The sequence below is a fragment of the Symphalangus syndactylus genome, chromosome 8 (genome assembly GCF_028878055.3).
Source record: "Symphalangus syndactylus isolate Jambi chromosome 8, NHGRI_mSymSyn1-v2.1_pri, whole genome shotgun sequence".
Classification (NCBI taxonomy): Eukaryota; Metazoa; Chordata; class Mammalia; order Primates; family Hylobatidae; genus Symphalangus; species Symphalangus syndactylus.
In genome coordinates, this window is record NC_072430.2 from 49,600,531 (window position 1) to 49,627,718 (window position 27,188).

General features: G+C 49.2%; 1 protein-coding gene across 6 annotated transcripts in view; it reads left to right on the forward strand.

The window, feature by feature from the left end:
- TMEM229B (transmembrane protein 229B) overlaps positions 1-5,368 on the forward strand; it is a 47,185-nt gene extending 41,817 nt beyond the window's left edge. For 4 of the 6 annotated variants that reach the window (XM_055289071.2, XM_055289070.2, XM_063644453.1 and 1 more), the window contains exon 3: positions 1,692-5,368. In XM_055289071.2, the coding sequence (XP_055145046.1) occupies positions 1,692-2,209 (518 nt within the window). In that variant the 3' untranslated portion in view covers positions 2,210-5,368. Of the gene's footprint in view, positions 1-1,687 lie in introns of all 6 variants that reach the window. The other 2 variants (XM_055289072.2, XM_055289069.2) reach the window with 1 other exon arrangement.
- Positions 5,369-27,188: the final 21,820 nt, after the last annotated feature.

Here is a 27,188-nt window from a genome sequence, read left to right on the forward strand (position 1 = left end):
CACAATGAGAGAACCACCTCACACCCATTAGGATGGCCATTATAAAAACAAAACAGAAAATAACAAGTGTTTGGGGCGGATGTGGAGAAATTGGAAGCCTTGTACATTGCTGATGGGGAATGTAGAATGGTGTGGCCACTGTGGAAAACAGCACAGTGGTTCCTCAGAAAGTTAACTATAGAATTACCATATGATCCAGTATTTCCACGTCTGCATATGTACTTGAAAGAGTTGAAAGCAGGGACTCAGACAGACCTTTGTACACCCGTGTTCATAGCAGCCTTATTCTCAGTAGCCAAAAGGTAGAAGCAACCCAGGTGTCCATCAATGGATGAATGGATAAACAAAATATGGTGATATATACAATGGAATATGATTCCGCCTTTAAAAGGAAGGAAATTCCGGCCCGGCGCAGTGGCTCACGCCTGTAATCCTAACGGTTTGGGAGGCCAAGGCGGGAGGATCGCCTGAGCTCAGGGGTTTGTGACCAGCCTCGACAACATGGTGAAACCCTGTCTCTACTAAAATACAAAAATTAGCCGGTCATGGCAGCATGCACCTGTAGTCCCAGCTACTCAGGAGTCTGAGGCAGGAGAATCACTTGAACCCAGGGTGCAGAGGTTGCAGTGAGCCAAGATAGCGCCACTGCACTCCAGCCTGGACGAGAGAGTGAGACTCTGTCTCAAAAAAAAAAAAAAAAAAAAAAGAAGGAAATTCTGACATGTGCTGCAACATGGATGAACCTTAAAGACGTTAGGCTAAGTAAAAGCTAAGCCAGTTACGCTAAGCCAGTCACAAAAGGACAATGTTTGTATGATTCCACTTATATGAGGCACCCAGAGTAGTCAAATTCATAGAGACAGAAAATAGAATAGTGGTTGCCAGGGGCTGAGGGTATGGGGAATGGGAGTTTGTATTTAATGGGTAGAAAGTTTCTGTTTGGGACAATGAAAAAGTTCTGGAGATGGTTGGTGGTGATAGTTGCACAACAATGTGAATGTACTTAAGACCACTGAATTGTACACTTAAACATGGTTTAAAAATGGCATGCACACACACAAGGACAAATGTGATGAGTCACTTACATCTCAGAAATATGAGTGACATAGAACTGTTTGAGAAGAAGTGGAGGAAGAAATGGGGTCCCCAGTGGATAGGCCTGCTGAGAAATCAGCAAGTAGTCTAGAAATGGGGCTGATTGGTGGACCAGGCCAGCCGACTCTTCAACTGACCACAGATAATCCAAAAAAGCTGTAGGGAGTACAGACACCTCCCTCTAAGTAGCATTTGGGTAGAGTTGCAGAGAAGTCAGTGGGGTGGGTGGGTTATTCTGTTCTTTGCTCTGTTTTGTTGTTGTTGCTGTTTTGTTTTTTTTGGAGGCAGAGTCTCACTCTGTCGCCCAGGCTGGAGTGCAGTGGCGCAATCTTGGCTCACTGCAACCCCTGCTTTGCGGGTTCAAGTGATTCTCCTGTCTCAGCTTCCCAAGTAGCTGGGATTACGGGAGCGGGCCACCACGCCCGGCTAATTTTTGTATTTTTAGTAGAGACGGGGTTTCACCATGATGGGCAGGCTGGTTTGGAACTCCTGACCTCAAGTGATCCGCCTGCCTTGGCCTCCCAAAGCGCTGGGATTACAGGCGTGACCCACCGCGCCCGGCCCTCACCTGTCTCTCTTGTGCCCCCCTCAGCCAGCCCCAGTCGGCGCCATGGCCTCTGCCGAGCCCCTGACGGCGCTGTCCCGCTGGTACCTGTACGCCATCCACGGCTACTTCTGCGAGGTGATGTTCACGGCGGCCTGGGAGTTTGTGGTGAACTTGAACTGGAAGTTCCCTGGGGTCACGAGCGTGTGGGCCCTCTTCATCTACGGCACCTCCATCCTCATCGTGGAGCGCATGTACCTGCGGCTGCGCGGCCGCTGCCCGCTGCTCCTGCGCTGCCTCATCTACACGCTCTGGACCTACCTGTGGGAGTTCACCACCGGCTTCATCCTGCGCCAGTTCAACGCCTGTCCCTGGGACTACTCCCAGTTCGACTTTGACTTCATGGGCCTCATCACCCTGGAGTACGCCGTGCCCTGGTTCTGCGGGGCCCTCATCATGGAGCAGTTCATCATCCGCAACACCCTCCGCCTCCGCTTCGACAAGGACGCTGAGCCCGGAGAGCCCAGCGGCGCCCTAGCCCTGGCCAACGGCCACGTCAAGACTGACTGAGTAGGAAGCGGGTGGGGGGCCTGGGGATCCCTCATGGAACTCATGGACAAAGAGACCAAGCTGGTGAGGTTGCCCCATCCATGCAGCAAAAGCCCTGCTCCAGCCAAGCCTCAGCCCTGTAGGGCACACAGAGCCCCCTAACCTCCGCGGGGGCCGGTGTTGGGGGGCCGTGGTCAGGTGTTGGGGAATGGGGTGTGGAGGCAGCAGAGGGACATTGGGAAGGGTCCATGGATCGCGGCCCAGCTCAGGGGTTGGTGCCAGGAGGCCTGTGGCTGAGCAGCGATGGACTATGTAGTTGACTTTGGAAGCAGCAGGCCCTGTCCTGGCTAAGGGACAATGAGAATGGGGCCGCAGGTGGGAGGCAAGGCCTGACCTCCCTCCCTCTGATCTGGATTTAGTTGAGCTTTGGCTGGTTCCATTAGGCAATATTCAGGTGCTTGCTTGCAACCAATACCTCCCCAGGGGCCTGCTGAGCTGCAGCCGAGGAGAGACTGGGCAGCCAGGAGGCTGCGTGGCAGCAACGCTGGTCTGCAAGGGCTGGGAGACCCTCCCTTGGCTCCTCTACCCTCCCCCAGGGCCCTGCGCTGCTCCCTTGGCCTTCTGGGGCCCCCGTGGTGCTGGATTCCCACCAACCTTGGGCTTTTGGAGGTTTCAATCCCCGTGTGTTCGGTGGCGTTTCCCCCTTTTCTGTCTTGTTTTCAAAGCCTTTACCACTCGCGGCTCTTTATCCACGTCGGTCACCACACCTGCCCCCGCCAGCTCCCTAGCCAGCACAGGAGCTGCTGGAGATGGAGCCCTGAGACACCCCCAACCGCCACCCCCTTGCAGCCCTTCCCTCCACTGTTCCGGCTGGCCTGATGCCTGGGGAGTTCCTGAGTTACACCTCCCTACCCCCGGTCTAGTGGGCTGTGGCAGTGCTCCCTTCTTAGTGGCTCAGCTGAGAACAAATGATCCCCTCCAATGCGCAGGCAGGCTGGGTTAGGCCCTGTGGATCCACAGTGGGGACCTAGAGGCAAGTCAGTTCGGTGGGGAAAAAGCAGAGTTCTAGGTCATCTATTCCCTGCCTGGTTTATTTTCAAGCCAAAACGGAGCAGTCTAGCTTTCTATGGGATGGAGAAGCCAAGTATCCAGCATTGGAGACTGATGGAGAATGAGAGGAAGAAAGAGAGGAGGACCTTGCAGCTGTAGAAGGCTCCTTGGAGCCTCCTTTGTGGGAGGATATCAGTTCTGGTTCTGCCATAGCCTCAGCCCTGGTAGCAGAACCTCAGGGCTGCCCCTCTCCCTAAACTCCTCCCAGCAAGGCTGACCCTTTGAGCTTACTCCTTAAACTCATTAAAAGTATTAATCCTGCCACACTCATGGGCATTGACACCTTGGTTCCCCTGCCCCACTTTGTCCTGTGACAGGTCCATTGCTGGCAGTGGACAGGTGAAATACTCACTCCAGCCTACTTCCAGCTCTGACTCTCACTCCTCAAGGGGAAGGGTCCGTTAGAAAGTGGCCCATCCCATGGTACATGCTCTCTTCTTGACCACACTAGGACTCTTAGGTAGAAATAGCCTTCCCCTTTTTATGGATCATTACAAAGTGACGGTATCACCTGTGAAGAGAATGTCCTCTTCCCTGCTGGCTGCCCTGCTCATACTGTGCAGGGTGTGGTGGGGTGCACAATGTGGTGGGGTGGGCCACAGTTGTGTCCTAGGTCTGGAGAAAAGCTTGCAGACTCTGCCTTTGGCAGGATTTTCTGCAGTTAGCCGTGTCCAGAGCAGAACGAAGGGTATTTCCTAGCCTATTTCCTGGGCAGGCTCCTCAAATCCAGGGATGAACTACTTTCTGCAGCGGCCAGCCCTCCTTTTGATTTTATTGTGGCCCCAATTCCAGGGCTTTGGGGGTTACAGAGAATCAGGCTTCCGGTGGGAGTAGATTGTTTTCCATCTATAGGTGGAGAAAATTCCAGGAGGAGAATATTGTCTGGCTTCCCTGTTCTCTCTGGGCAATTGTTTCCTTGGTTCTCTCTCCAACTCCATGTTGTCTTAGTCTGCCAGCAACCCTTGAGGCCTTCCATGTGGGTCCCTAGACCACACTACCCACCTTCACACTCGCGTTCCACAACTGAGTCCAGTGGCCAGCTTGTTGATGCCTCCATAATTCTCAGCCAGAGCAAGTCCTTGGTTGGCCCACCAGGTCTTGCTGCTCCAGAAATTGCCTTGTGGGCATTCCCTGACACCATTTCCTCTCTGGGTCCTATAAGTTCCCAAGTGCAGGAGGTCCTGGGGGTATGCCTGTGTGCCTGGCAACATCCAGCATAGTGTTTCTGCTCCATCTAGGTGTCCCATTTCTCCAATTGCCCCTCATAAGGCATCAAACCTCCAGCAAAGGAAGGCAACAACCCATGGCCTGACCACGGGATCTACAGGTTCAGATCTCACCAGGGATAGCCCACACTTCGACTCTTGCTTTTTTTGGGTATCAGGGCCCCAATCCCTTAGTTGCCAGGGACTCAAAGTTTGGAATAATCCCAGCCCTGCCAAGCATTAAGGGTGCTGGTGGGGAGTGTTTGCTGGCTGTTCATGAACCTCTGGTGTCCTGGGCCTCTCTCCACTGGGCATGGCAAGCATCTCTGAGTTACAGATTGCAATGTGTTGCCCTGCATGGTTGAACTGCTTCTGACATCTGCTAGGCATCCCATGTGCCCTGTCCCCTCTTCAATGCCATTGAGTCACAATGGCCTATGCTTATTCACAGCAATAATACCTAGGGAGTCCCCATGAAGCCCTTTTGTCCTGGTCCCTCACTCTGCATGGGTCTCCTGGGGAGGCAGCTGCTGAGTGGGTCAGTTCATGAGAACCTGCATTTATGAAGCCCTGGGCTGTGCAGGCATCACCCTGGGATGCAGACAGGTGAGAGGCCCAGCCCTTAGGGGAGCCATGGCAGGGAGAGTGCCTTCCACCCTGAGGCCACCCAAACCTGGAGGAGCTGCAGGCCCCAGCTCTGCTAAAGGGCCTTTGAGGTGGGTGGGACTGTCTCCCAGTTGGGCAGCTCTTGAGAAGGACACACGACCGGTTTGTGCGCCCATTGCCTGCTCTGTGTCTCCGTTGGTCCCTCTGTCTCTTCCTTTTCACATTTGTGCACATAAAATATACTGGTGTTTGTGTTCCAGGACTGGCTCTGGCCCATCTGTTTTTCCTCTTTTGGAGCCACTTTCTCAGGGCCTCCTGGAGGCCAGGCCCTTTTCACCCTGGCATCATGCCCTTCTGAACCAAGAGGGCTGCTGGGCGGGGCTGCCCCGTGGAGGGGGCAAGTGACACTCCCTGCCAATCCTTCTTGCTGTCTCTGCTCTGACACTCTCTGGTAACCTGAATTCACACCCTGACCCCAATTCTCAGGTGGCATAATGTGATCTAGGCCTTACTTTGGTGCCACGCTCCCAGGCAGAGGGGGATCCCAGGCAGTATCCAGGTTGACTGCAGGTTGGCTGCAGCTGCCCAGGAGACGAGCTCCTCCTGGAAACACCAGCCATGACCTGGGACATCTCATGAGGCAGGAGGGACCAAGTAGGGTGGCTGAGGGTACCCCCAAAGACATAGAAGGCCAGAGCCCTTTACTTTGAAAGTGATGTTACATTGAAAGTCATGCTTCGAAAAAACAGCTCTGCACTCCTCTCTGGCAGCCCTGTTTGTTCGGAGAAGTGCATTTGGAGGGAGTAATCTCTCCCCCTTTATGTACCTCTGCTCCATTGAGCTTCCCTGTCTGCCCACCACCACCACTGCCACCACCACCAGGCCGCTGCCCACTTTCCTCCTTCCAGGAAGAGGATGGAGGGTTCAGAAGTTGCTCAGTCAGGCTGGGCATGGTGGCTCACACCTGTAATCCCAGCACTTTGAGAGGCTGAAGCAGGAGGATTACTTGAGCCCAGAAGTTTGAGACCAGCCTGGGCAACATACAGAGACCACCATCTCTACAAAAAAAAAAAAAAAAAAAAGCCAGGCATGGTGGCACACCCCTATATTTCCAGATACTCAGGAGCCTGAATCAGGAGGATCACATGAGCTCAGGAGTTGGAGATTGCAGTGAGCTATGATTGCACCACTGTACTCTGGGTGACAGTGAGACCCTGTCTTGAAGTTGCTCAGCAATTTCAGCTAAACGCAAATGGCATGGGGCCCCTGTCACAGCTGGATTATAGAACACCCACTGCTTTTCTGGATGGAGTAGACAGTGTTCTTTCTAAATCATCGGGAGGGCCCTCTGCCTCCCTCACTTGAAGGTTTTCATTTCTTTGACTGAAAGCTTTTTACCTTACGAAAATGAGCTAGCATAAATCCCCAGCAGTCATTTACATGTTAGCATAAACAAATATACAAGGTAGTTCTCTCAGAACAAGATTTTATAGAAAGAAAGGCAAGCAAAGTGAAACAGGGTCTCCTTTATGGAGCTTCAGAGAAGAGGCAAGAGGCAGGTCCCTGAGCGAGAAGACTGAGGGGGCCCAAGACCCTTTTTTTAAAAGAAATTATTATTATTATTATTTTTGAGACAGAATCTCGCTCTATTACCCAGACTGGAGTGCAGTTGTGCAATCCCGGCTCACTGCAACCTCCGCCTTCCAGGTTTAGGTGATTCTCCCACCTCAGCCTCCCAAGCGGCTGGGATTACAGGTGCATGCCACCAGGCCCGGCTAATTTTTGTATTTTTTAGTAGAGACAGGGTTTTGCCATGTTGACCAGGCTGGTCTCGAACCCCGACCTCAGGTGATCCACCCCCCTCGGCCTCCCAAAGTGCCAGCTACTTCCCTACTCTACTCAGTGGGCGCCTGCCTTTCTTGACACTTTCCTTCCTCACCTCCTCCACCCCTCCCTCACCCAATCCAAAGGGTACGAACAACACTCTGTTGAAAGAAATGCCCCAGGAGAGCTAACACTAAGGACTTCAGCCACATCTTCTGAAGTCTGCCTGGACTTTGTGAAAGCCTAGTGTTTACTGACAGTGAGTACATGACCGTAGTCTTGCCTGGTCTTCCTGGGTGCCTATCTCAGAAGGCTGCAATGTTTACACTGCCCCGGTACAACCAAGGGAGGGAAACAGAGGAAAAGGGAGTGACTGATTCCTCATACAGCAGGTTAGAGGAGCCAGGTCTTAAAAATTGAAACACTGGCCAGGTGTGGTGGTGGCTCAAGCCTATAATCCCAGCACTTTGGGAGGCTGAGGTGGGTGGATCACCTGAGGTCAGGAGTTAGAGACCAGCCTGGCCAACATGGTGAAACCCAATCTCTACTAAAAATCCAAAAATTAGCTGGGTTTGGTAGCATATGCCTGTAATCCCAGCTACTTGGGAGGCTGAGGCAGGAGAATCGCTTGAACCCAGGAGGCAGAGGCTGCAGTGAGCCGAGATCGCACCATTGCACTCCAGCCTGGGTGACAGAGGAAGACTCCACCTAAAAAAAAAAAAAAAAAATTGAAATAGCTGCTGTGGTTCCCAGGCTAGCCTCGAGACTGCCAGTACCGTGACCGCGGCCAGGCACTGAACTTCAGGCCCCACATGCATGCTCTCATTTCTTCCCATTTCAGATGGTCACCATTATTTCTCTGTTTTATGGGAGAGGTCTGTTGGCAAAGAGTTGGCCACCCTGATTTACCACATTTCTCTGCAAAACACTCTTTTGTTCAATATAAGCAGAGACCTTCCACGGGGGGCAGGATTTGTGGTGAGTCCAATGCCCCTTTGTACTTAATGAGTTTCTGGATGCCTTTTGAGTCCAGCTCATGTGGGTGCTATTTGCAGTTAAATTAAAAAGTTTGGGAATGGGAGAGAAGGGAGAGAGAGGGAGTTATAAGAAAGGAGGTGTAGAATGCCGTCTTAGCCAAGACTTAAGACAATTGGCACAAGGTCCCGCCTAGTGGAGGAGAGCTGTGAAATTGTGGCCTCTACCAATGCTGAGTTTAGCCTTGATACGCTCTCCCCTCCCTCTCTCCTACCCACCCACAGCCTTCTTTTTGCCCTGGGCCTTTTCTCTTTGATCCTATTTCCTTGTCTTGGCATGAAACCTGGGCCCCTGGCTGTCAGTGCCCTCAGAGTGTTTGAAACTACCAGCTGAAACCTTTCTCCTAACAAGATAAGAACCTTCTGCCGGTGCCTTCTGAAAACCCAGATGGGACTGAGAACTGACTTGTTTAACTCATCAACTCCTTATGAGATACCTGCAGTGAGCCAAGGACCAGGCTAGGTCCTGTGATGCTGAAGATGTTGAAGGGAAGCCCATAACATTACAACGTTGACCAATCCTCCAAAAAAGAAGCTCTAACAGAGGACCCTGGCTGTCTACAGGGTTGGGTAAGGATTCTTCCAGGAAGAGACACTTATCACACACTCAAAGGTTGATAGGTTGATTTCTGATACTTTCAGAGATAGGCTGGAATCTTTTTTTTTTTTTTTTTTTTTGAGATTGGGCCCCCTCTGTCACCCAGGCTGGAGTACAGTGGCGCGATCTCGGCTCACTGCAACCTCCACCTCCTGAGTTCAGGTGATTCTCTTGTCTCAGCCTCCTGAGTAGCTGGGATTACAGGCCTGTGCCACCATGCTCGGCTAATTATTTTGTATTTTTAGTAGAGATGGGGTTTTGCCATGTTGGCCAGGCTAGTCTTGAACTCCTGACCTCAGGTGATCCACCTACCTTGGCCTCCCAAAGTGTTGAGATTACAGGGGTGAGCCACTGTGCCCGGCCCAGGCTGGAATCTTATTGTCCAGAAATGCAGACATTTACTGTGCCCTGCAAGGTGCCTAGCAGGGTACAGTGCCAAATAAAGGAAGCACGTAGTGAGTGCTTTAAGAAACTCTTGACAAGAGGAGTCTTAGTGAACCCACCCTAAAGGCCAGGCTGAGTGTTCCAGAACACCAGTTCCCAGGCTCTTTTGGGAACTTGAAGCCAGGAATCTATTTAGACAACAACCATCCATGCCATTTCTGTGCCCACCACCATAGAGCAACTCACTGTCCTCCTCCCTCTTTCCAAACTATTAATCCCTGCAGAGCCCTGCCAGCATTTCCCTCTTAGAGTCTTCTGGCCTTGGCCAAAGACCCAGCTCCACCGATCCGTCCATTGTTTCATTCTGGTAATACACTTTCTTGGTTTGGGCAAAGGTAGCCGTTTAGTGCCAAACAGTACAGAGAAGGAGATTCGCAGATGATATGGTCTGGCTCTTTGCCTCTGTCACAATTACAGCTTCTAAACAGAGAGGAAGTTTTCCGGTTTAGAAGGGTCTACCAGGTGGCGAAGGGTCCTGGGGCTGAAGCTTCTTAGTTAGAGTATGGGGTTGTGTTAGGGTCCTAGGACTGCTGTAACAAATTACCACAAAATGAGTAGCTTGAAATAATGGAACTGTGCTCTGTCACACTTCTGGAAGGCAGAAGTCAAATCAAGGCATCAGCAGGCTGCATCTCCTCTGAGGCTTTAGGGGAGGATCTGGCCTTGCCTCTTCCAGTCCCTGGTGGCTGCCGGCAATCCTTGGCTTCCTAGGCTTGTGGCGGCATCACTCCCATTTCTGCCACTGTGGTCACATGGCCTCCTCCTCTTCTGTCTCTTAAAAAGACTTGCCATTGCATGTAGGGCCCACCCAGGTAATCCAGGATGATCTCAGCTTAAGATCCTTAATTACATCTGCAAAGACCCCTTTTCAAAATAAGGTAACATTCACAGCTTCTGGGGGCTTGGACATGTCTACATCTTTTGGGTGGGCCACCATTCAACCCAGTATAGGGGTCGAGGAGCAGATTTCTGCTGAAGCCCTTGCATTTTGTGCTCACTTAGGAATTCCATGAGGAGTGAGAGCTGGAAGCACAGTGTGTGGTCATCTGGGAGGGAACGCAAGGATTTAGGCATCCCAAGACATACCTGTACCTGTTGTGAAGTTTCTGTTTAGATGCAGATCTGACCATTTCACTCCCTACTTCAGACTCTTTAATGATTTCCCATTACCCTAAGGATCAAGCTCGACGCCTTAGCGAGGCTTACAAACCCTTTGTGGTTTGGCCTCATTTCTCGCCTCTGCCCCAGCCCTGTGCCATCCAGGGAGACTGACTTGTAGTTCTCCCTGCAGCTCCCGCTGACTGCCTCTGGGCCTTCAGCCCCTGTGTTACCTCTCCCTGGAACACTCTTTCTCCTCTTAGCCCAACTGGAGACTGATGAGCTCACTTAAAGCTGGCAACATTGGTTTCTGTCTCGGCGGAGCTTCCCCTCGCTCTGCCTTCAGTTTACAAACCCAGTCCTGGAGCCTGGAAGCCCTCTGTGTGCCGGTCACCAGCAGAGTGGCTATGTTCTTCCAGTGTTGTCAACGCAGCTGACTTTGGTCATCCATTCACCTGCTGTGCACCAGGGCCTCCCTGCGCTAGGCCTGCGGCACAGCAGGGAGCAAGGCAGACTCCTGTGTCCTTGCTGTAGGATGCCTTCAGTGGAATTACAGGGTGCCGACAACTCCGATGGCTCACTGTTAGGGAAAGAGGGATTAACCCAGGTCTAGGAGGGGAGATCAGGAAATATTTCTGTGCCTGATTTAGCCAGGACAGGGGGTGAAGCTTGAGGTGAGGTGAAGAGCAGGCACTCCAGGTTGAAAGCACAGCATGTGTGAAGGCTGAGAACACACAGAGAACAGAACTTGAGAAAATAACAGATCGTGATACATTAAAACAGGGTGGTGTGCAAATGAATAGGGAGCTTCTCTAGACTGGGTAGTCCCAAAAGGACTGCCAGAAGAGATGCTATTTAGTCTGAAGTCTGGATCGTGATGAGAGTCCCCCTGTGAAGGTATGGGGAGAGTGTTTTGTGCAGAGGAAACAGCTGGTACAAGAGCCAAAGACGGGAATGAGCTCGAGGAGTCTGAGGTACAGATAAAAGGCTAGTGTAGCTGGAGCGTGGTGAGGAAGGGTACAGGATGTGGGTGAGAGCAGCAGGCAGGGGTCAGAGCCTGTAGGGCTCTGGAGGGTGGGCACAGGGGGACAGAGGGTGATGGATGTGATGGACAGAGGGTGATGGAGTGCTTTTAAGGAAGACCTGTGGGGCCTCACCCAGCCCCTTCCAGGAAACCCCAGTCTGAGGAGGGGGGGCACAGGCCAGGGTAGGCTGCAGGGAGAGCCTGGGGTCCCAGGTACCCTTAGCCTCCATCCTGTTCTCTCAGAGGTCATGGATTGGGGTCAGCGGGACTGGAAATACGGATCTGTTTTGTTTTGGCAAAACTTTCTCTGTACCTGCTACATAAGCACTCCTACCCTGGGGTAGATTGCACCAGGCCAGGTGGTGCAGATGCAGGGCTGCTCTCTCTCTCTCTCTCTCTCACACACACACACACACACACACACACACACACACACACACCCTGTGCCACATCATGCACCTTAACCTCTGTGAGCTGGGCCTGTTGAGGCCCTCCTGAAGCTACCTGGGAGCTCAAGTCCCACGGATCCTTGGAGTCTCAAGGTTGTTGGCAGTATTGGACCTTCCCAGAGTAGGGCAAAGGTAGGGAAGAGGTAGCAGAGGTATTGACTCAGACAGACTTTCGTTCTAACCCTGTCTCTACCACTTACTGTCTATATGACTTTGGACAAGAGACTGAGCCTCTCTGAGACTTAGTTCGGTGTATTTAGCTCAGATGTAGTTGAGTTGAGTTCACTGGGAGCACATTCTAGCCTCCCCCTAGGCTGAGTGCAAAAGTTAACTCTGCTGATGGTCTAGAGCAGCCAGCGTTAGATGCTAGCTCAGCACAGCAATCTTTTTTTTTTTTTTTTTTGAGACAGAGTCTCTCTCTGTCTCCCAGGCTAGAGTGCAGTGGCGCAATCTTGCCTCACTGCAACCTCCGCCTCCCAGGTTCAAGCGATTCTCCTGCCTTAGCCTCCCTAGTAGCTGGGACTACAGGTGTGTGCTGCCACGCCCAGCTAATTTTTTGTATTTTTAGTAGAGACAGGGTTTCATCGTGTTAGTCAGGATGGTCTCAATCTCCTGACCTCGTGATCCACCCACCTCAGCCTCCCAGAGTACTGGGATTACAGGTGTGAGCCACCACACCCGGCTCCAGCAAACATAATAAAATGGAATATTAGACATCCACGTTTAAGTCTTGTGGGCATTGCCTTTGGTTTTTAATATATTTGAAAAAAATTTTTAATTAAAAATAGAGATGAGGTCTCACTATATTGCCCAGGCTGGTTTTGAACTCCTGAGCTCAAGTGATCCTCCCACCTCAGTCTCCCAAAGTGCTGGGATTACAAGTGTGAGCCACCATGTCCAGTCGGGCATTGCCTCTGGGCATTGCCACAGGGATTTTTCACAGCCAACTCAGGATCACCACCCTGTTGGTTGTAGGATGACCAGCTGACTTGGTTTGCTTGGGACTGAGGGGTTTCCCAGGACATGGAACTTTCACTGGCAAAACCAGGCAAATCAAGATGAATTAGTAATGCTAGCTAGTGGAAGCTCCTTACTAATTGCAATACAGTTATTTCCTGCTTTGCCAAATGACCCCTTTCCCATTGGCTATGGTATTGGTGGGTCCTCTTCTCCCCAGGCCAAGGATGGACCTTCTAACCCAAACCAGAACACTCAACCTCTTTCCCTTGATTTGAATCTCAACACAAAACCTAAACAGACTGTCCAATAACTCCTGCTACCTGGATCCTTGGAGGTGTTTGGCTTTCTGTTGTCCTCTCAGTTTGTTCTTCAGCCTTTCCTTTGATTCCGTGAGGTGCCCCTCACAGCTTTCCAATAAATTTCTTTGTTGGCCGGGCGTAGTGGCTCACGCCTGCAATCCCAGAGCTTTGGGAGGCTGAGTTGGGAGGATTGCTTGAGCTCAGGAGTTTGAGGCTAGCTTGGGCAACATAGCAAGACCCTATCTCTGTTTTTTAAAGAAATTAGCCAGGTGTGGTGGCTCATGGCTGAGGCCTAGCTACTTGGGAGGCTGAGGCAGGAGGATTGCTTGACCCCAGTAGTACGAGGCTGCAGTGAGCTATGATCACTGCACTCCAGCCTGGGTGATAGAGTAAGAACCTGGCTCTCTAAAAATTGAAAAAAAAAAAAAAAAACGAAAATTACTTCACTTAGTTGCAACCAGTCCCTTTCCGCATTCTCTATACAGCAGTGAGAACTTTCTGCATGTGGACAATCCAGATCCCTGCCACAACCCTGACTTCTTTGTAAACATGTGACCATCACCTGTGATCATATCTTTAACCCTCACACTCCCTCATCCTAACCTTCATGAAATGGTGCTCATGCTCTGAGCTAGTATCTCTCATCTAACCCCTACCCCACCTCCGGAAGACCTCGCCTGTTACAGCCTATGCCTGATTTAGCTGTTGTCCTTTTCTGCAGTAGAGTCCCCAGGAGTTCTTTAGGGACAGGCAGTCAAGGACAGCTGGTGCCCAGAGCCTCCCTGTCTTGCCCACTGGGCAGCTCCAGGGACAACCTGACCTGCCCAATCAAAGCCAAAGGTCAGAACAGGAGACAGAACTTCACCTGGCCCTCTTCAAACTCCAAGGGAAAGCCTGTTCCTTGGATCCCTTCAGAAATAAAAACAAAATGACATCAGGTGTTATTTAGTGTTATTTTGCTGACTTTCACTCAATCTGTTCTCCCAGGATCTCAGATTTGCTGACCAGCAGGACCAGATGGCACCTTTTGCAGGACTATCTCATTGTTTCTGCCTTTGCATGTGCCCTGAGCAGCCTAAGAAACAATTTTTCTTCTTCTGACTATGCATTGTTTCTAGTTTTTTTTTTTTCTTCGTATGGCTCTGCTGAGGGCACGTGACACCCAATTCTGGCTTACATTTCATATCCTTGAGATGACAGCTGACTTTGTTGTCCAGAAGGAGGGAGAGTGAGGGTAAGGGAGGGGGAGGGAAGGGAAAGTACCAGAAAATGGAAGGGGCTAGATTGCTCCAGGTTCATAACTCTGATTGCAACCACCCTCTTTCTCAGCCTTTCTGGAATGTGCTGTTTATGCTCCATGTACCCCTGGGAACTTCCTGATTGCCCAACAAAGATTCAATACCCCAGGCTTTGGAGTCATTAGACTGGAGTTTGAATCCCAGGTTCCTGACTCACGTGGGCATGCTATGTAACCTGTCTGAGACTCAGTTTCCTTATCTGAAAATGGGGCCAATAATAGTCTAGACCTCCCAGAGTGGTGGAGATTAAAAGAGGCAATGATTGTCGAGTGCTTAGCACCCAATCAATGTCAACTATTAGGAGAGACACTCTCCTTCATTCGTTTCACAAGGAAAATGCAAGGAGATGCCACTCCAGCAAGCATTTCTGGAATTCTGCTGGCGAGGTCATAATGACCAAAATTATGGGCTTTAGAATGGTCCTCATCTAGCCTGTACTATTTATAATGAATAGGAAGGCAAATTACTTAACCTGTCCAGACACAAGTTTTCTCATCTGTAAAATGGAGATGGTAAAACCTACTCTATAGGATTATTGTGAAGGTTGAGTTAAATAAAAAATGTCTAAAATGCTTTATACAGGACCGTGATCCCTTACCGCAAACCCGTGGGATTTTGCAAGACTTTTTGGATTCCGGAAAGGTAAAACATTTATATGCTGTATAAGCCACGTGTCAGTCAGCACCCCATAGTCAAACACATCATTATTTCTACACAGAAATCTATGAATATCCTACTACATGGGGTAAAGAGCCTTTTTTTTTTTTGAGACAGAGTCTCACTTTTGCCCAGGCTGGAATGCAGTGGCGCAATCTTGGCTCACCACAACCTCTGCCTCCCGGGGTCAAGCAATTCTCCTGCCTCAGCCTCCCGAGTACCTGGGACTATAGGTGTGCGCCATCATGCCCGGCTAATTTTTGTACTTTTAGTACAGACGCGGGTTTCACTGTGTTGGCCAGGCTGATCTCGAACTCCTGACCTCATGATTTGCCTGCCTCGGCCTCCCAAAGTGCTGGGATCACAGGTGTGAGCCACTGCGCCTGGCCGATAAAGACTCTTATTTTCCTTACAGCCTTACCTGGGAAGACAGGCAAAGCAAGTGTTACAATTCACACCTCACAGATAACAAACTGAGGATAGGGAGAGTAGGTTGTTCAAGGCCACGTGGTCCATAATTAGCAGCACCGGGATCCCTGGGTCATCTGGTGATCTGGCCCAGGGACTCCTCCCATGGCACCACACAGTATGAGAGACATGACCCTGTTATAACCATCCCTTTTGCTGAATGAACTTTACAAAAAAAGGGAGGGGGGTGTGGGGAGCTACTACATGGTCACCTTTTCTTCTTGTCTTTCTAAGTGTATGTTTATTTCTACATTATTTTCAGATTCTGCTTCTCCCATTTTGGTACCTGATACACATTTCTCTGTATTAAAATAGACAACATACTTGCTTTTTAAAATAACTGTAGAGTCTTCCAGAATCTTAATATAACCCAGTTAGCTTAGCTATCCCCCTACTGCTGGCTATTTGCATGTTTGCAATTTTGCACTGTTCTAAAAGAATGCTTCAGTCATCCGTTTTAAACTTTGCCTTGGGGATGAGCAAGCACATTGATTTGAAATCACCTGTCCCTTGAGCCCCCAGCTGGCTGGCAGCCCTGGGAGATTGTCTTTCCAGGCACTTCAACGATATAATTGTTGTTCCCAATCAACGAATCAATTAGGGTTTAATTGAGCGCCTACGTGAGGAACAGCGTGCGCGCTCTTTGGTACTGGGAGGCACAGAAGCCCTAAGCGATGTCTCTGACCCTCAAGAAGCTTACGTGTAACCAGGGAGGCCTTTCAGCTTCAAATCAAGCTGTGTTTGTGTCCAGCCAGTAAGACCTTCTAAGCAGGGCTTTTCAAGATGGGTATCAGGGTGTGACATGCATGGTGAAAGCAAGAACTTTAAATAGGTCTCTAATCTATCCTCTTGCCTGTGAAGGGCATCAGTTTCATTCAACAAGAAGGTGCCAAAAATGAAATAGTGAATAGAGAAAACAAGCTCAGGAGTTCCATGAAGCCTTCCCTGATTCATCAGGTTTTGCTATCAGACTCTAATGGTTAGGGTGAATCATTAAAAGCCAATAGTATAGGCCAGGCGCAGTGGCTCATACCTGTAATCCCAGCACTTTGGGAGGCCAAGGTGGGAGGTTTGCTTGAAGCCAGGAGTTCAAGACCAGCCTGGGCAACATAATGAGACCTCATTTCTACAAAAAATTTTAAAAAATTAGCCAAGTGGCTGGCTGTGGTGGCTCATGCCTGTAATCCCAGCACTTTGGGAGGCCGAGGCGGGTGAATCATGAGGTCAGGAGTTCGAGACCAGCCTGGCCAACATGGCGAATCCCCATCTCTACTAAAAATACAAAAAAATTAGCCTGGCATGGTGGCGGGCGCCTGTAATCCCAGCTACTCAGGAGACTGAGGCAGGAGAATCACTTGAACCCAGCAGGCAGAGGTTGCAGTGGGCCAAGATCATGCCATTGCACTCCAGCCTGGGCGACAACAGCAAGACTCCATCTCAAAAAAAAAAAAAAAAAAAAAAATTAGCCAGGCATGGCGGTGCACTTTGGTAGTCCCAGCTACATAGGAGGCTGAGGTGGGAGGCTTGAGCCCAGGAGATCGAGGCTGCAGTGAGCTGAGATCAGGCCACTGCACTCTAGCCTGGGTGACAGAACGAGACCCTGCTTCAAACCAAACCAAAAAAAAAGTAAGGAAAAAAATAGCATACAAAGTATCAGTTTCCTGACTCCCCTTGGTAGGGGGTCAGTGAAAAGACTAAACAGGACCTGGTTCTACCTAGCTTCCCTTAAGCAAGGCCTCTCTCTGTCTCCCCTCTCCATCCTTCAAATGTGAACAACGGTAATGCTCTATGGAATTCACAGGCTTTTGACTAGTTATCAAGCGAGATCCTGACAAATGCTTAGAAAGAACAATATGTTACCCAAATGGGGATAACTGTTACCCACTGGGGATGCTGGGGACCACATCTCCTTCACTGTGGTATCCCGAGCACCCGGCACACTGCGGGTCTGGCAGGTAGTAGGAGCTCAATAAACATTTGTTGAACGAACCAGAGAGTTGGCAGGGGTTATTATGAGTCCATAAAGGACAGTGTAGCGCACATCAATTCATCAAATCTGAGGAGAAGGCGCCTCACCCCCCAACTCCAGCTCCACCCTACAAATCCATCTTCCACAGGGCAGTCTCAGCCTTTCCCTGTCACCCTGTACACACTCTAATGGGTCCCCCATTCAGTACAGCAAAGATCCGAAGCTGAAAGTTCACCCTGGGACGGGTGAGCAAGGCAAAGGCTCAGCTCTCCTCAGGTTTCAAGGGCTGCAGCACTCCCTGTCACAACGGATTGGCCAGCTCCACCTTCAATTCCCGCTCCTGGCTGCTGAAGCAGGGGAATGTCAGGCCACAGGGATCCTTAGCCAACAGCAGCACTCTGACCAGCTAAGAAGGACACTTGGCACCAGAGAGCGGCCCTGCCCTCAGCCCCCGCCAGCTGGGGCCTCAGGTGTTCTGTCACCTCAGAGGCCAGCCAGCCTGCTGCTCCTGGAGCATCTGGTTACCAATAAGAGACGACAGCCTACAGCCGGGGAGTCACTTCACAGTGGCTAGAGCCCAGTCCACTGGCTGGACTTTTCCAAAGAAATTTCCTCTTTTTCTAGAGCCAATGTCATCCTCACTGAGAGCTCCTAGTAAGCCCCTAGTGGGACTTTTGTAATAAAGTCCCATAGCTGGGGGGCCGTGACAATCAGCTGCTTTCCAAAGTCTGTGGCTTCCTTCTTAAGGCATTTGTTTGTTTGGTTTGGTTTTAGAGACAAGGTCTCTCTCTGTTGCTCAGCCAGGAGTGCAGTGGTGCCATCCTAGCTCACTGCAGCCTCCAAACTCCTGGGCTCAAATGATCCTCCTGCCTCAGCCTCCTAAGTAGCTGGGACCACAGGCACATGCCACCACACCTGGCTAAATTTTTAAAACATTTTTTGCAGAGACAGGGTCTCACTTTGTTGCCCAAGGTGGTCTCTAACTCCCAACTCCTGGCCTCAAGCCATCCTCCCACTTTAGCCTCCCAAGCTGTTGGGATTACAGGTGTGAGCCAGCATGCCCTGCTGTTTGTTTCTTTTTTCTTTTCTTTCTAGTTTTTCAAACTGTTTAAGGGTATATGTGCAGGTTTCTTATATAGGTAAATTGAGTGTCTGAGGGTTTGGTGTATAGATTATTTTGTCACCCAGCTAATAAGCATAGTACCCTATAGGTAGTTTTTCAATCCTGACTCTCCTCCTACCCTCCACCCTCAAGTAGGCCCCAGTGTCTATTGTTCTCATCTTTATGTCCATGTGTACTCAGTGTTTAGTTCCCACTTATACACGAGAAGATGCTGTATTTGGTTTTCTGTTCCTGCATTAATTCACTCAGGATAATGGCTTCCAGCTTCATCCATGTTGCTCGAAGGACGTGATCTCATTCTTTTTCATGGCTGTATAGTATTCTATGGTATATATGTACCGCATTTTCTTTATCCACTCCACCATAAATGAGCATTTAGGTTGATTCCATGTCTTTTCTATTGTGAATAGTGCTATAATGAACATACATATGCATGCTTCTTTAGGGTAGAACAATTTATATGCCTTTGTGTATATAACCCAGTAATGGGATTGGTAGGTCAAATGGTAGTTCTGTTTTAAGTTCTTTGAGAAATCTTCAGACTACTTTCCACTGACTGAACTAATTTGCATTTCCATCAGCAATGTGTAAGCATTCCTTTTCCTGCAGCCTTGCAGCATGTGTTATTTTTTGACTTTTTTTTGAGATGGAGTTTCGCTCTTCTTGCCCAGGCTGGAGTGCAATGGTGCGATCTCAGCTCACTGCAAACTCCTCCTCCCAAGTTCAAGTGATTCTCCTGCCTCAGCCTCCCGGGTGGCTGGGATTGCAGGTGCCTACCACCATGCCCAGCTAATTTTTTGTATTTTTAGTAGAGATGGGGTTTCACCATGTTGGCCAGGCTGGTCTCAAACTTGTGACCTCAGGTGACCCACCCACCTCAGCCTCCCAAAGCGCTGGGGATTTCAGGCGTGAGCCACTGTGCCTGGCCTTATTTTTTGACTTTTTAATGATAGTCATTCTGACTCGTATGAGATGGTATCTCATTGTAGTTTTGATTTGCATTTCTCTTATGATTAGTGATGTTGACCATTTTTTCATATGCTTGTGGGCCACATGGATGTCGTCTTTTGAGAAGTGTCTCTTCATGTCTTTTGCCTACTTTTTCATGGGGTTGTTTGGTTGTTTGTTAATTTGTTTAAGTTCCTTATAGATTCTGGATATTAGACCTTTGTCAGATGCATAGTTTGCAAATACTTTCTCCCATTCTGTAGATGTCTGTTTACTCTGTTGATAGCTTCTTTTGCTGTGTAGGAGCTCTTTAGTTTAATTAGGTCCCATTTGTCAATTTGTGATTGTCGCAATTGCTTTGCATGAAATCATTGCCAGGGCCTATGTCCAAAATGGTGTTTGTTTCTTTATTCTGTCTTCTCTACCCAAATGTAAGCTCCAGAGGGTAGGGATCATATCTTTCACTGCTTTCTCCTCCTAATGCTGGAAACTGCACCTGACCCAAAGCAGGTGCTTAATTAATATGTGTGGAATGATTGAATAAAGAAACAAATGAACCCTTTAGCAATTTATTATATATGATAAATGATAGTTATAAATAATTACAAATAAATGACGATTTTAAATGACTTTAAAGGGAAGCAGAAATTTCCATAGTGTCTCAGGATTAACGTGCACATGGTCCTAGCTTTTCATTTATTATTTATTAATTCTGTTATTTTTTAAATCCTGTTTTTGATCCATAGGAGAGATGAGAATTAGATAATCACATGATGTGTATGTCAGAACTACAAGATAGGAGCACATAGTTCTAGGAGCTTCTGTAGTGGGGGATTTAACCTAGTCAGGGTGGTCAGGGAAGGCTCCGTGGAGGAAGTCACAATTGCATCAAGATCTAAAAGGAGAGGTCATTAACTGCGAGCCACAGTGGGGGAGGAAAAATACTGCAGACAGAGGGGATGGCACAGGAAAGGCCTTGGGGTGGGAGGGAACAGGTGGGGATGAGAAACTGAGGGGCAGCCAAATGTGAGGAGGGTGAGAATGAGGGTGGGCCGCAGGGCTACAGCCAGACCTGGCCAGCACCTTGGCGAGGCTGGGCAGCAGCAGACAGGCTGGCAGCATCTGACCGTGCTCAGTAAGAAAGCTGCCCTGCACGTTGGCTCACGCCTATAATCCCAGCAGTTTGGTAGGCCAAGGCGGGTGGATCACTTGATGTCAGGAATTCAAGACCAGCCTGGCCAACGTGGTGAAACCCCGTCTCTACTAAAAATCCAAAAATTAGCCAGCCATGGTGGTTCACGCCTCTAATCCCAGTTACTTGGGAGGCTGAGGCACACGAATCACTCAAACCCAGGAGGCAGAGGTTGCACTCCAGCCTGGGTGACAGAGCGAGACTCCGTCTCAAAAAAGAAAAAAAAAAAAAGAAAGAATGCTGTCCTGGCTGGGACAGGGCACCCCTCAGGGGATGTCACCTCTTCCAGAGGACTCTTCCCAACTCCCTAGCCTAGGTTAGGGCCCTGCCTTTGTGTTCCCGTGGGACCCAGAGTATTCCCCCTTATTATATAACTTATTAAAGTCAACTTTAATGATATATTTTCTTACTTTTTAGTTTCCATCTCTCTATTTGTGAGCTCCTTGAAGGCAGAGAACACTTGGCTTCTCTTCCTATGCCTCCAGTCCCTAATGCAAGGGCATGAGAGATGCCCATTCGTGTTTGATGAATGAATGAGTGAATAGATGAATGAATGAGTGCCTAGAGATCAGAGCACATGGGATGACTGTTTGGAGTTCTACATACTCAGGAAGCCCCAGCTGACATTTGGAGAAGGAGACACAAAGGTGAGGGGATGCCGTGCAGTTAGTGTCATATGAAGAAAAACAAAATTTCAGGTGTCATCCTTAGAAGATGGAAGGATGACAGTTTCAAGGAGGATTTATTCATCAGATGCTGGGAAGGAATTTCAACAGGTAAAACTGCATAGGTTTATAAGCATGAACAAGCATGTCAGCTATGTATTTAGCAGGTGCTCATGATTTGTGTCAAGCATTGTTCTAAGTGCTTTGTAAGCAATAAGCCATTTAAATTCTTATAACAATTGCATGAAACATTTACCCATTACTATGTCTATTTTACAGATGAGGAAACTGAGGAGCGGAGAGGTTAAGTACACCCCTACCCCGCCCCCGAGGGGACACAACCAGTAAGTGACACCATGAGGCTTTTAACCCAAGGAGTTTGGTTCCAGAAGTCTGGCTTGCTGCCTTCAAGCCAGCCCTTGCTCTGCTGCTGGTGCTAACCTAAGGATTTGATACCTTTTTTAAGGCCCTCCTGAGAAGGAGGTATGATTCTCCTCCATTTTCAGATAAGAAAGCTGAGGCTCAAAGAGGTTGCCAAAGTTCAGCTAGCTGACAAGCAGCAGAGCCAGGATCTACAATCACAGCCACGCTCACTGTGTCCTGTGTCTTCCTGACGCTCATGGCTGAGCTCTAAGCCTAGGTCACCTCCTCTGCCCCTCTCTCCACAGCTCTGGAACCTCAGCCAAGGCCCAGCAGATGGTGGCTCTCCATGCACATTTCTGACTCAGCCGCCCCCTCTCCACCTGCTGCTTCTCATCCCAGCTCTGAACCTCTAACCTACCATAGTTTCTGACACAGGGACACCATCCTGACCTGGCATGAGATTAGGAACAGCTCAGGCCATCAGCATCTTTTGGGGGCAAAAATAGGTGCAGCTAAAATCTATTTATACATCCCCAATGGGCAGGAAGGTGATAGCCAGACCTAAGGAAAGGTTGTTCAAGGATTCAGCATGTCAGCATCCCGGGTACCTGAGCAGGCTGATGGGAGGTGTGCGCAGGACAGGGAGCCCCAGGCAGGTCCTCTGTCTCAGCTGGGAGGGCAGGATACTTTTCCTGGCTCTCCTTCACCCCGGCTTTCCTGCTCCTTCCCTCAGGGCCTTCATTTGCACAATGGCCGGCAGGCTCAGGAAGCTTCTGAAGCCAGGAAAAGGGGCACTTTGACTGGTCAACCCAGCCTCCTTGACAGAACCCTAGGGCCATGCTGACCCCCCAGGGGATAATTGGAGCAGCTTTTGAGCACACTATTTTGTTACTTTCATCTCAAGCGCTTGACCCAAAAGACATCTGGCACAGGCTCAGCTACTCAGTACCCCTTTCTGGGGCGACATGTTACTGTGACCGTACTGTGCCTCCATTTCCCCATGTGCGAAGACAGAAAAGTCTCAAGTGTCTAGCACACGCAGGTTTGACCAAGGGAGACCACTATGTCCTAGACAATAGCAGAAAAAATTTCCTTGTGTGGGCTGAGGGAGGTAGCATGGCTAGGGTGGGGGCAGGAAAAGCTCAGGTTTCAGGATCCAGCAGATTTGGGTTCCATTTCTGGATCTGCCTCTTCCTGTCTATGTGATCTTGGGCAAATACTTACCATATCTGAGCCCTGGAAATAATAACCATTCCAATACTTAAAACAGGCCTCTGAGGTAGACGCTGTCTCTAGCCACATCTTATAATCGAGAAACTGGGCACAGAGAGAGAAATTAACTTGCTCCAGGTCACACAGCTGATAAGTAACAAGAGTCAGGATTCAAACCTAGATGGCCTGGCCCTCCTCTTTGCTCCTAACCATTACCCTACACTGCCCTGCTTCCTATAAAACCTGGAAGAGAGTTCTGATCCTAGTCCTGCCAGTAGGTTAAGGCACAGGGCCACTTGGACCTTGTATTAGTCCGTTTTCATGCTGCTGATAAAGACATAGCAGAGACTGGGCAATTTACAAAAGAAAGAGGTTTAATGACTTACAGTTCCATATGGCTGGGAAAGCCTCACAATCTGACAGAAGGCAAGGAGAAGCAAGTCACAACTTACATGGATGGCGACAGGCAAAAAAAAAAGCTTGTACAGAGAAACTCTCATTTCTTTTTCTTTTTTTTTTTTTTTTGAGACAGAGTCTCACTCTGTCACCCAGCAGGCTGGAGTGCAGTGGTGTGATCTCAGCTCACTACAACCTCTGCCTCCTGGGTTCAAGCGATTCTCTTGCCTCAGCCTCCCGAGTAGCTGGTGTGCACCATCACACCTGGCTAATTTTTATATTTTTAGTAGAGACAGGGTTTCACCATGTTGGCCAGGCTGGTCTCAAACTCCTGACCTCAGGTGATCCACCTGCCTCAGCCTCCCAAAGTGCTGGGATTACAGGCGGGAGCCACCATGCCTAGCCAAAACTCCTGTTTCTTAAAACCATCAGATCTCATGAGACCCATTCTCTATCATGAGAACAGCATGGGAAAGACCCACCCTGATGATTCAGTCATCTCTCACTAGGTTCCTCCCACAACACATGGGAATTATGGGAGCAACAAGATGAGAATTGGGTGGAGACAGAGAGCCAAACCATATCATTCCACCCCTGGCCCCTCCCGAATCTCCTATCTTCACATTTCAAAATCAATCACGCCTTCCCAACAGTCCCTCAAAGTCCTAACTCATTTCAGCATTAACTCAAAAGTCCACAGTCCAAAGTCTCATCCAAGACAAGGCAAGCCCCTTCTACCTATGAGCCTGTAAAATCAAAAGCAAGTTAGTTACTTCCTAGATACAATGGGGGTACAGGCATTGGGTAAATACAGCCATTCCAAATGGGAGAAATTGGCCAAAACAAAAGGGCTACAGGCCCCATGCAAGTCTGAAATCCAGTGGGGCAGTCAAAGCTTAAAGCTCCAAAATGATCTCTTTTGATTCCATGTCTCACAACCAGATCACACTGATGCAAGAGGAAGTTTCCCATGGTCTTGAGCAGCTCTGGCCTTGTGGCTTTGCATGTATAACCCCTCTCCTGGCTGCTTTCACAGACTGGCATTGAGTGTTTGTGGCTTTTCCAGATGATGGGTGCAAGCTGTTGTTGGATCTACCATTCTGGGGCCTGGAGGATGGTGGCCCTCTTCTCACAGCTCCACTAGGCGATACCCCAGTAGGGACTCTCTGTGGAGGCTCTGACCCCACATTTCCCTTCCACCCTGCCCTAGCAGAGGTTTTCCATAAGCGCCCTGCCCCTGCAGCAAACTTCTTTCTGTGCATCCAGCCATTTCCCTACATTTTCTGAAATCTAGGAGGAGGTTCCCAAACCCCAGTTCTTGTCTTCTGTGTATTTACAGGCTCAACACCATGTGGAAGCTGCCAAGGCTTGAGACTTGCACCCTATGAAGCCACAGCCTGAGCTCTATGTTGGCCCCTTTCAGCTATGGCTAAAGCGGCTGGGACATAAGGCACCAAGTCCCTAGGCTGCACACAGCACGGGAACCCTAGGCCTGGCTCACAAAACCACTTTTTCTTCCTAGGCCTCTGGGCCTGTGATGGGAGGGGCTGTCATGAAGACCTCTGACATGCCCTGGAGATATTTTCCCCATTGTCTTGGGGGTTAACATTCAACTCCTCGTTACTTATGCAGATTTCTGCAGCCAGCTTGAATTTCTCCTCAGAGAATGGGATTTTCTTTTTTATCGCATTGTCAGTCTGAAAATTTTCTGAACTTTTATGCTCTGCTTCCCTTATAAAACTGAATGCCTTTAACAGCACTCAAGTCACCTCTTGAATGCCTTGCTACTTAGAAGTTTCTTCCGCCAGATACCCTAAATCAACTCTCTCAAGTTCAAAGTTCCACAAATCTCTAGGGCAAGAGCAAAATGCCACCATTCTCTTTACTAAGACATAAGAAGAGTCATGTTTGTTCCAATTCCCAACAAGTTCCTCATTTCCATCTGAGACCACCTCAGCCTGACTTTATTGTCCATATCGCTATCATCATTTTAGGCAAAGCCATTCAACAAGTCTCTAGGAAGTTCCAAACTTTCCCACATTTTTTCTGTCTTCTGAGTCCTCCAAACTGTTCCAACCTCTGCCTGTTACCTAGTTCCAAAGTTGCTTCCACATTTTTGGGTATCTTTTCAGCAGTGCCCCACTCTACTGGTACCAATTTACTGTATTTAGTCCATTTTCATGCTGCTGATAAAGACATATCTGAGACTGGGCAATTTACAAAAGAAAGAGGTTTAATGACTTACAGTTCCATATGGCTGGGAATGCCTCAGAATCATGGCGGAAGGCAAGGAGAAGCAAGTCATGTCTTACATGGATGGCAGCAAGCAAAAAAAAAAAAAAAAAAAAGAGATTGTGCAGAACAACTCCCATTTTGTTTGTTTATTTGTTTGTTTGTTTGAGACAGAGTTTTTGCTCTTGTTGCTCAGGCTGGAGTGCAATGGCACGATCTCAGCTTACTGCAACCTCCACCTCCTGGGTTCAAGCAATTCTCCTGCCTCAGCCTCCCAAGTAGCTGGGATTACAGGTATGTGCCTCCACAAGAGGTTTCTCCATATTGGTCAGGCTGGTCTTGAACCCCTGAATTCAGGTGATCCGCCTGCCTCCCAAAGTGCTGGGATTACCAGCATGAGCCACCGTGCTGGGCCAAAACTCCTGTTTTTTAAAACCATCAGATCTCGTGAGACCCATTCACTATCACAAGAACAGCATCAGAAAGACCCGCCCCCATGATTCAATCATCTCCCACTGGGTTCCTCCCACAATACATGGGAATTATGGGGGCTACAAGATGAGATTTGGGTGAGAACACAGAGCCAAACCATATTAGGCCTCAACTGGCAAATGAGGGGAGAAGGCCTTGATGCTATACCATGTAGCACTATCTGAGCCTCTGCATTGTTTCTGAGTGTGTGTTGTCCCTGCCTGCCAGCCTACAAGGTACAGGGGACCATTGTCAGGAGACTCCCTCCTCCTCGCCACCCCACTTCCCCATGCCTTGCCTTCTAGCCTTGGGTTCAAGGATCAGTGACAAGAGTGCCATGAAAGAGCATCTTTCCCAGGCCCTCCCAAGTGCCTACCACAACCCTCTTCTAAAGCTTCTGGGCTCTGAGAGGGCAGAGGCTGGCTTCTGGACAAGTGGATCATATCCAATGCAGCCTGTATCCTTCTTCACAGTAGAGCTCATTCGGCCTGGGCTGCAGTTAGTGCCTCCTGGATCCTCTTGGCCAGACTGAATGACCAATTTAAGTTAATTTTCAGACTCTTAGTATTGGAGAGGATTGTGCAGATAGAACAAGCAGTCCAAAAATACAGGAATCCCGTCTTCAGCAGTTTGAGCAGAATTGGCTGGTGTGTCCTCATGATGCCAGCTTCTCCCCTCCTAAAAGAGTCTGGGCCCTTCCTGGTTGGCTATCATGGACAGAAGCTCCTCCTAAAGTTGGGCTACAATCTGACTTTTCTGTCGTGACACCTTCTACGCCTAGTTTGGCCCTTTGGAGTGTCACAGTATTCCTCTCATGGGATGGTCTTTCACAGTCATGAAGAGAGTCACTGTGTTCCTGCCAAGTCTTCTATTTTCAAGATTAAATAGCCCCAGTTCCTCCAATTCTACCTCTTAGGTCAAGGTTCTTTAAGGCTTCTTAAGGCCTCTTCCTCATTGCCCTACTCCCTCTGTTTCCAGTCTGTTCTAATGGATTTGTCAGGAATCCTGACTCAGGATTCCATTTAAAATACTATGCTGAGAGCGTGACACGGAAGTGTTTGTGATCAGTAGGGCAGCATTATTGTCTGTCGTCTCCCTTTGCTCTCTTTCCCCTCCACGGCCCCCCACCACCCCTCCAGACTTCCTTCTGGAAACTGCAAACCATCCCCCTTCCCCAAACTTCATCCATGCAGTCCTTGTGGGGGCTGCCATACTCACCTATGATTCTGCTCCCAAGGCCAGCTGGTTGGCTAAGAGGTTGGCACCAAATTTAAGCTGCTCCAATCAATTCATTTATACGGGATGTTTGTTTTTGAATACCTCTCTGTTGACTGAAATGGTAAAATATAAAATTC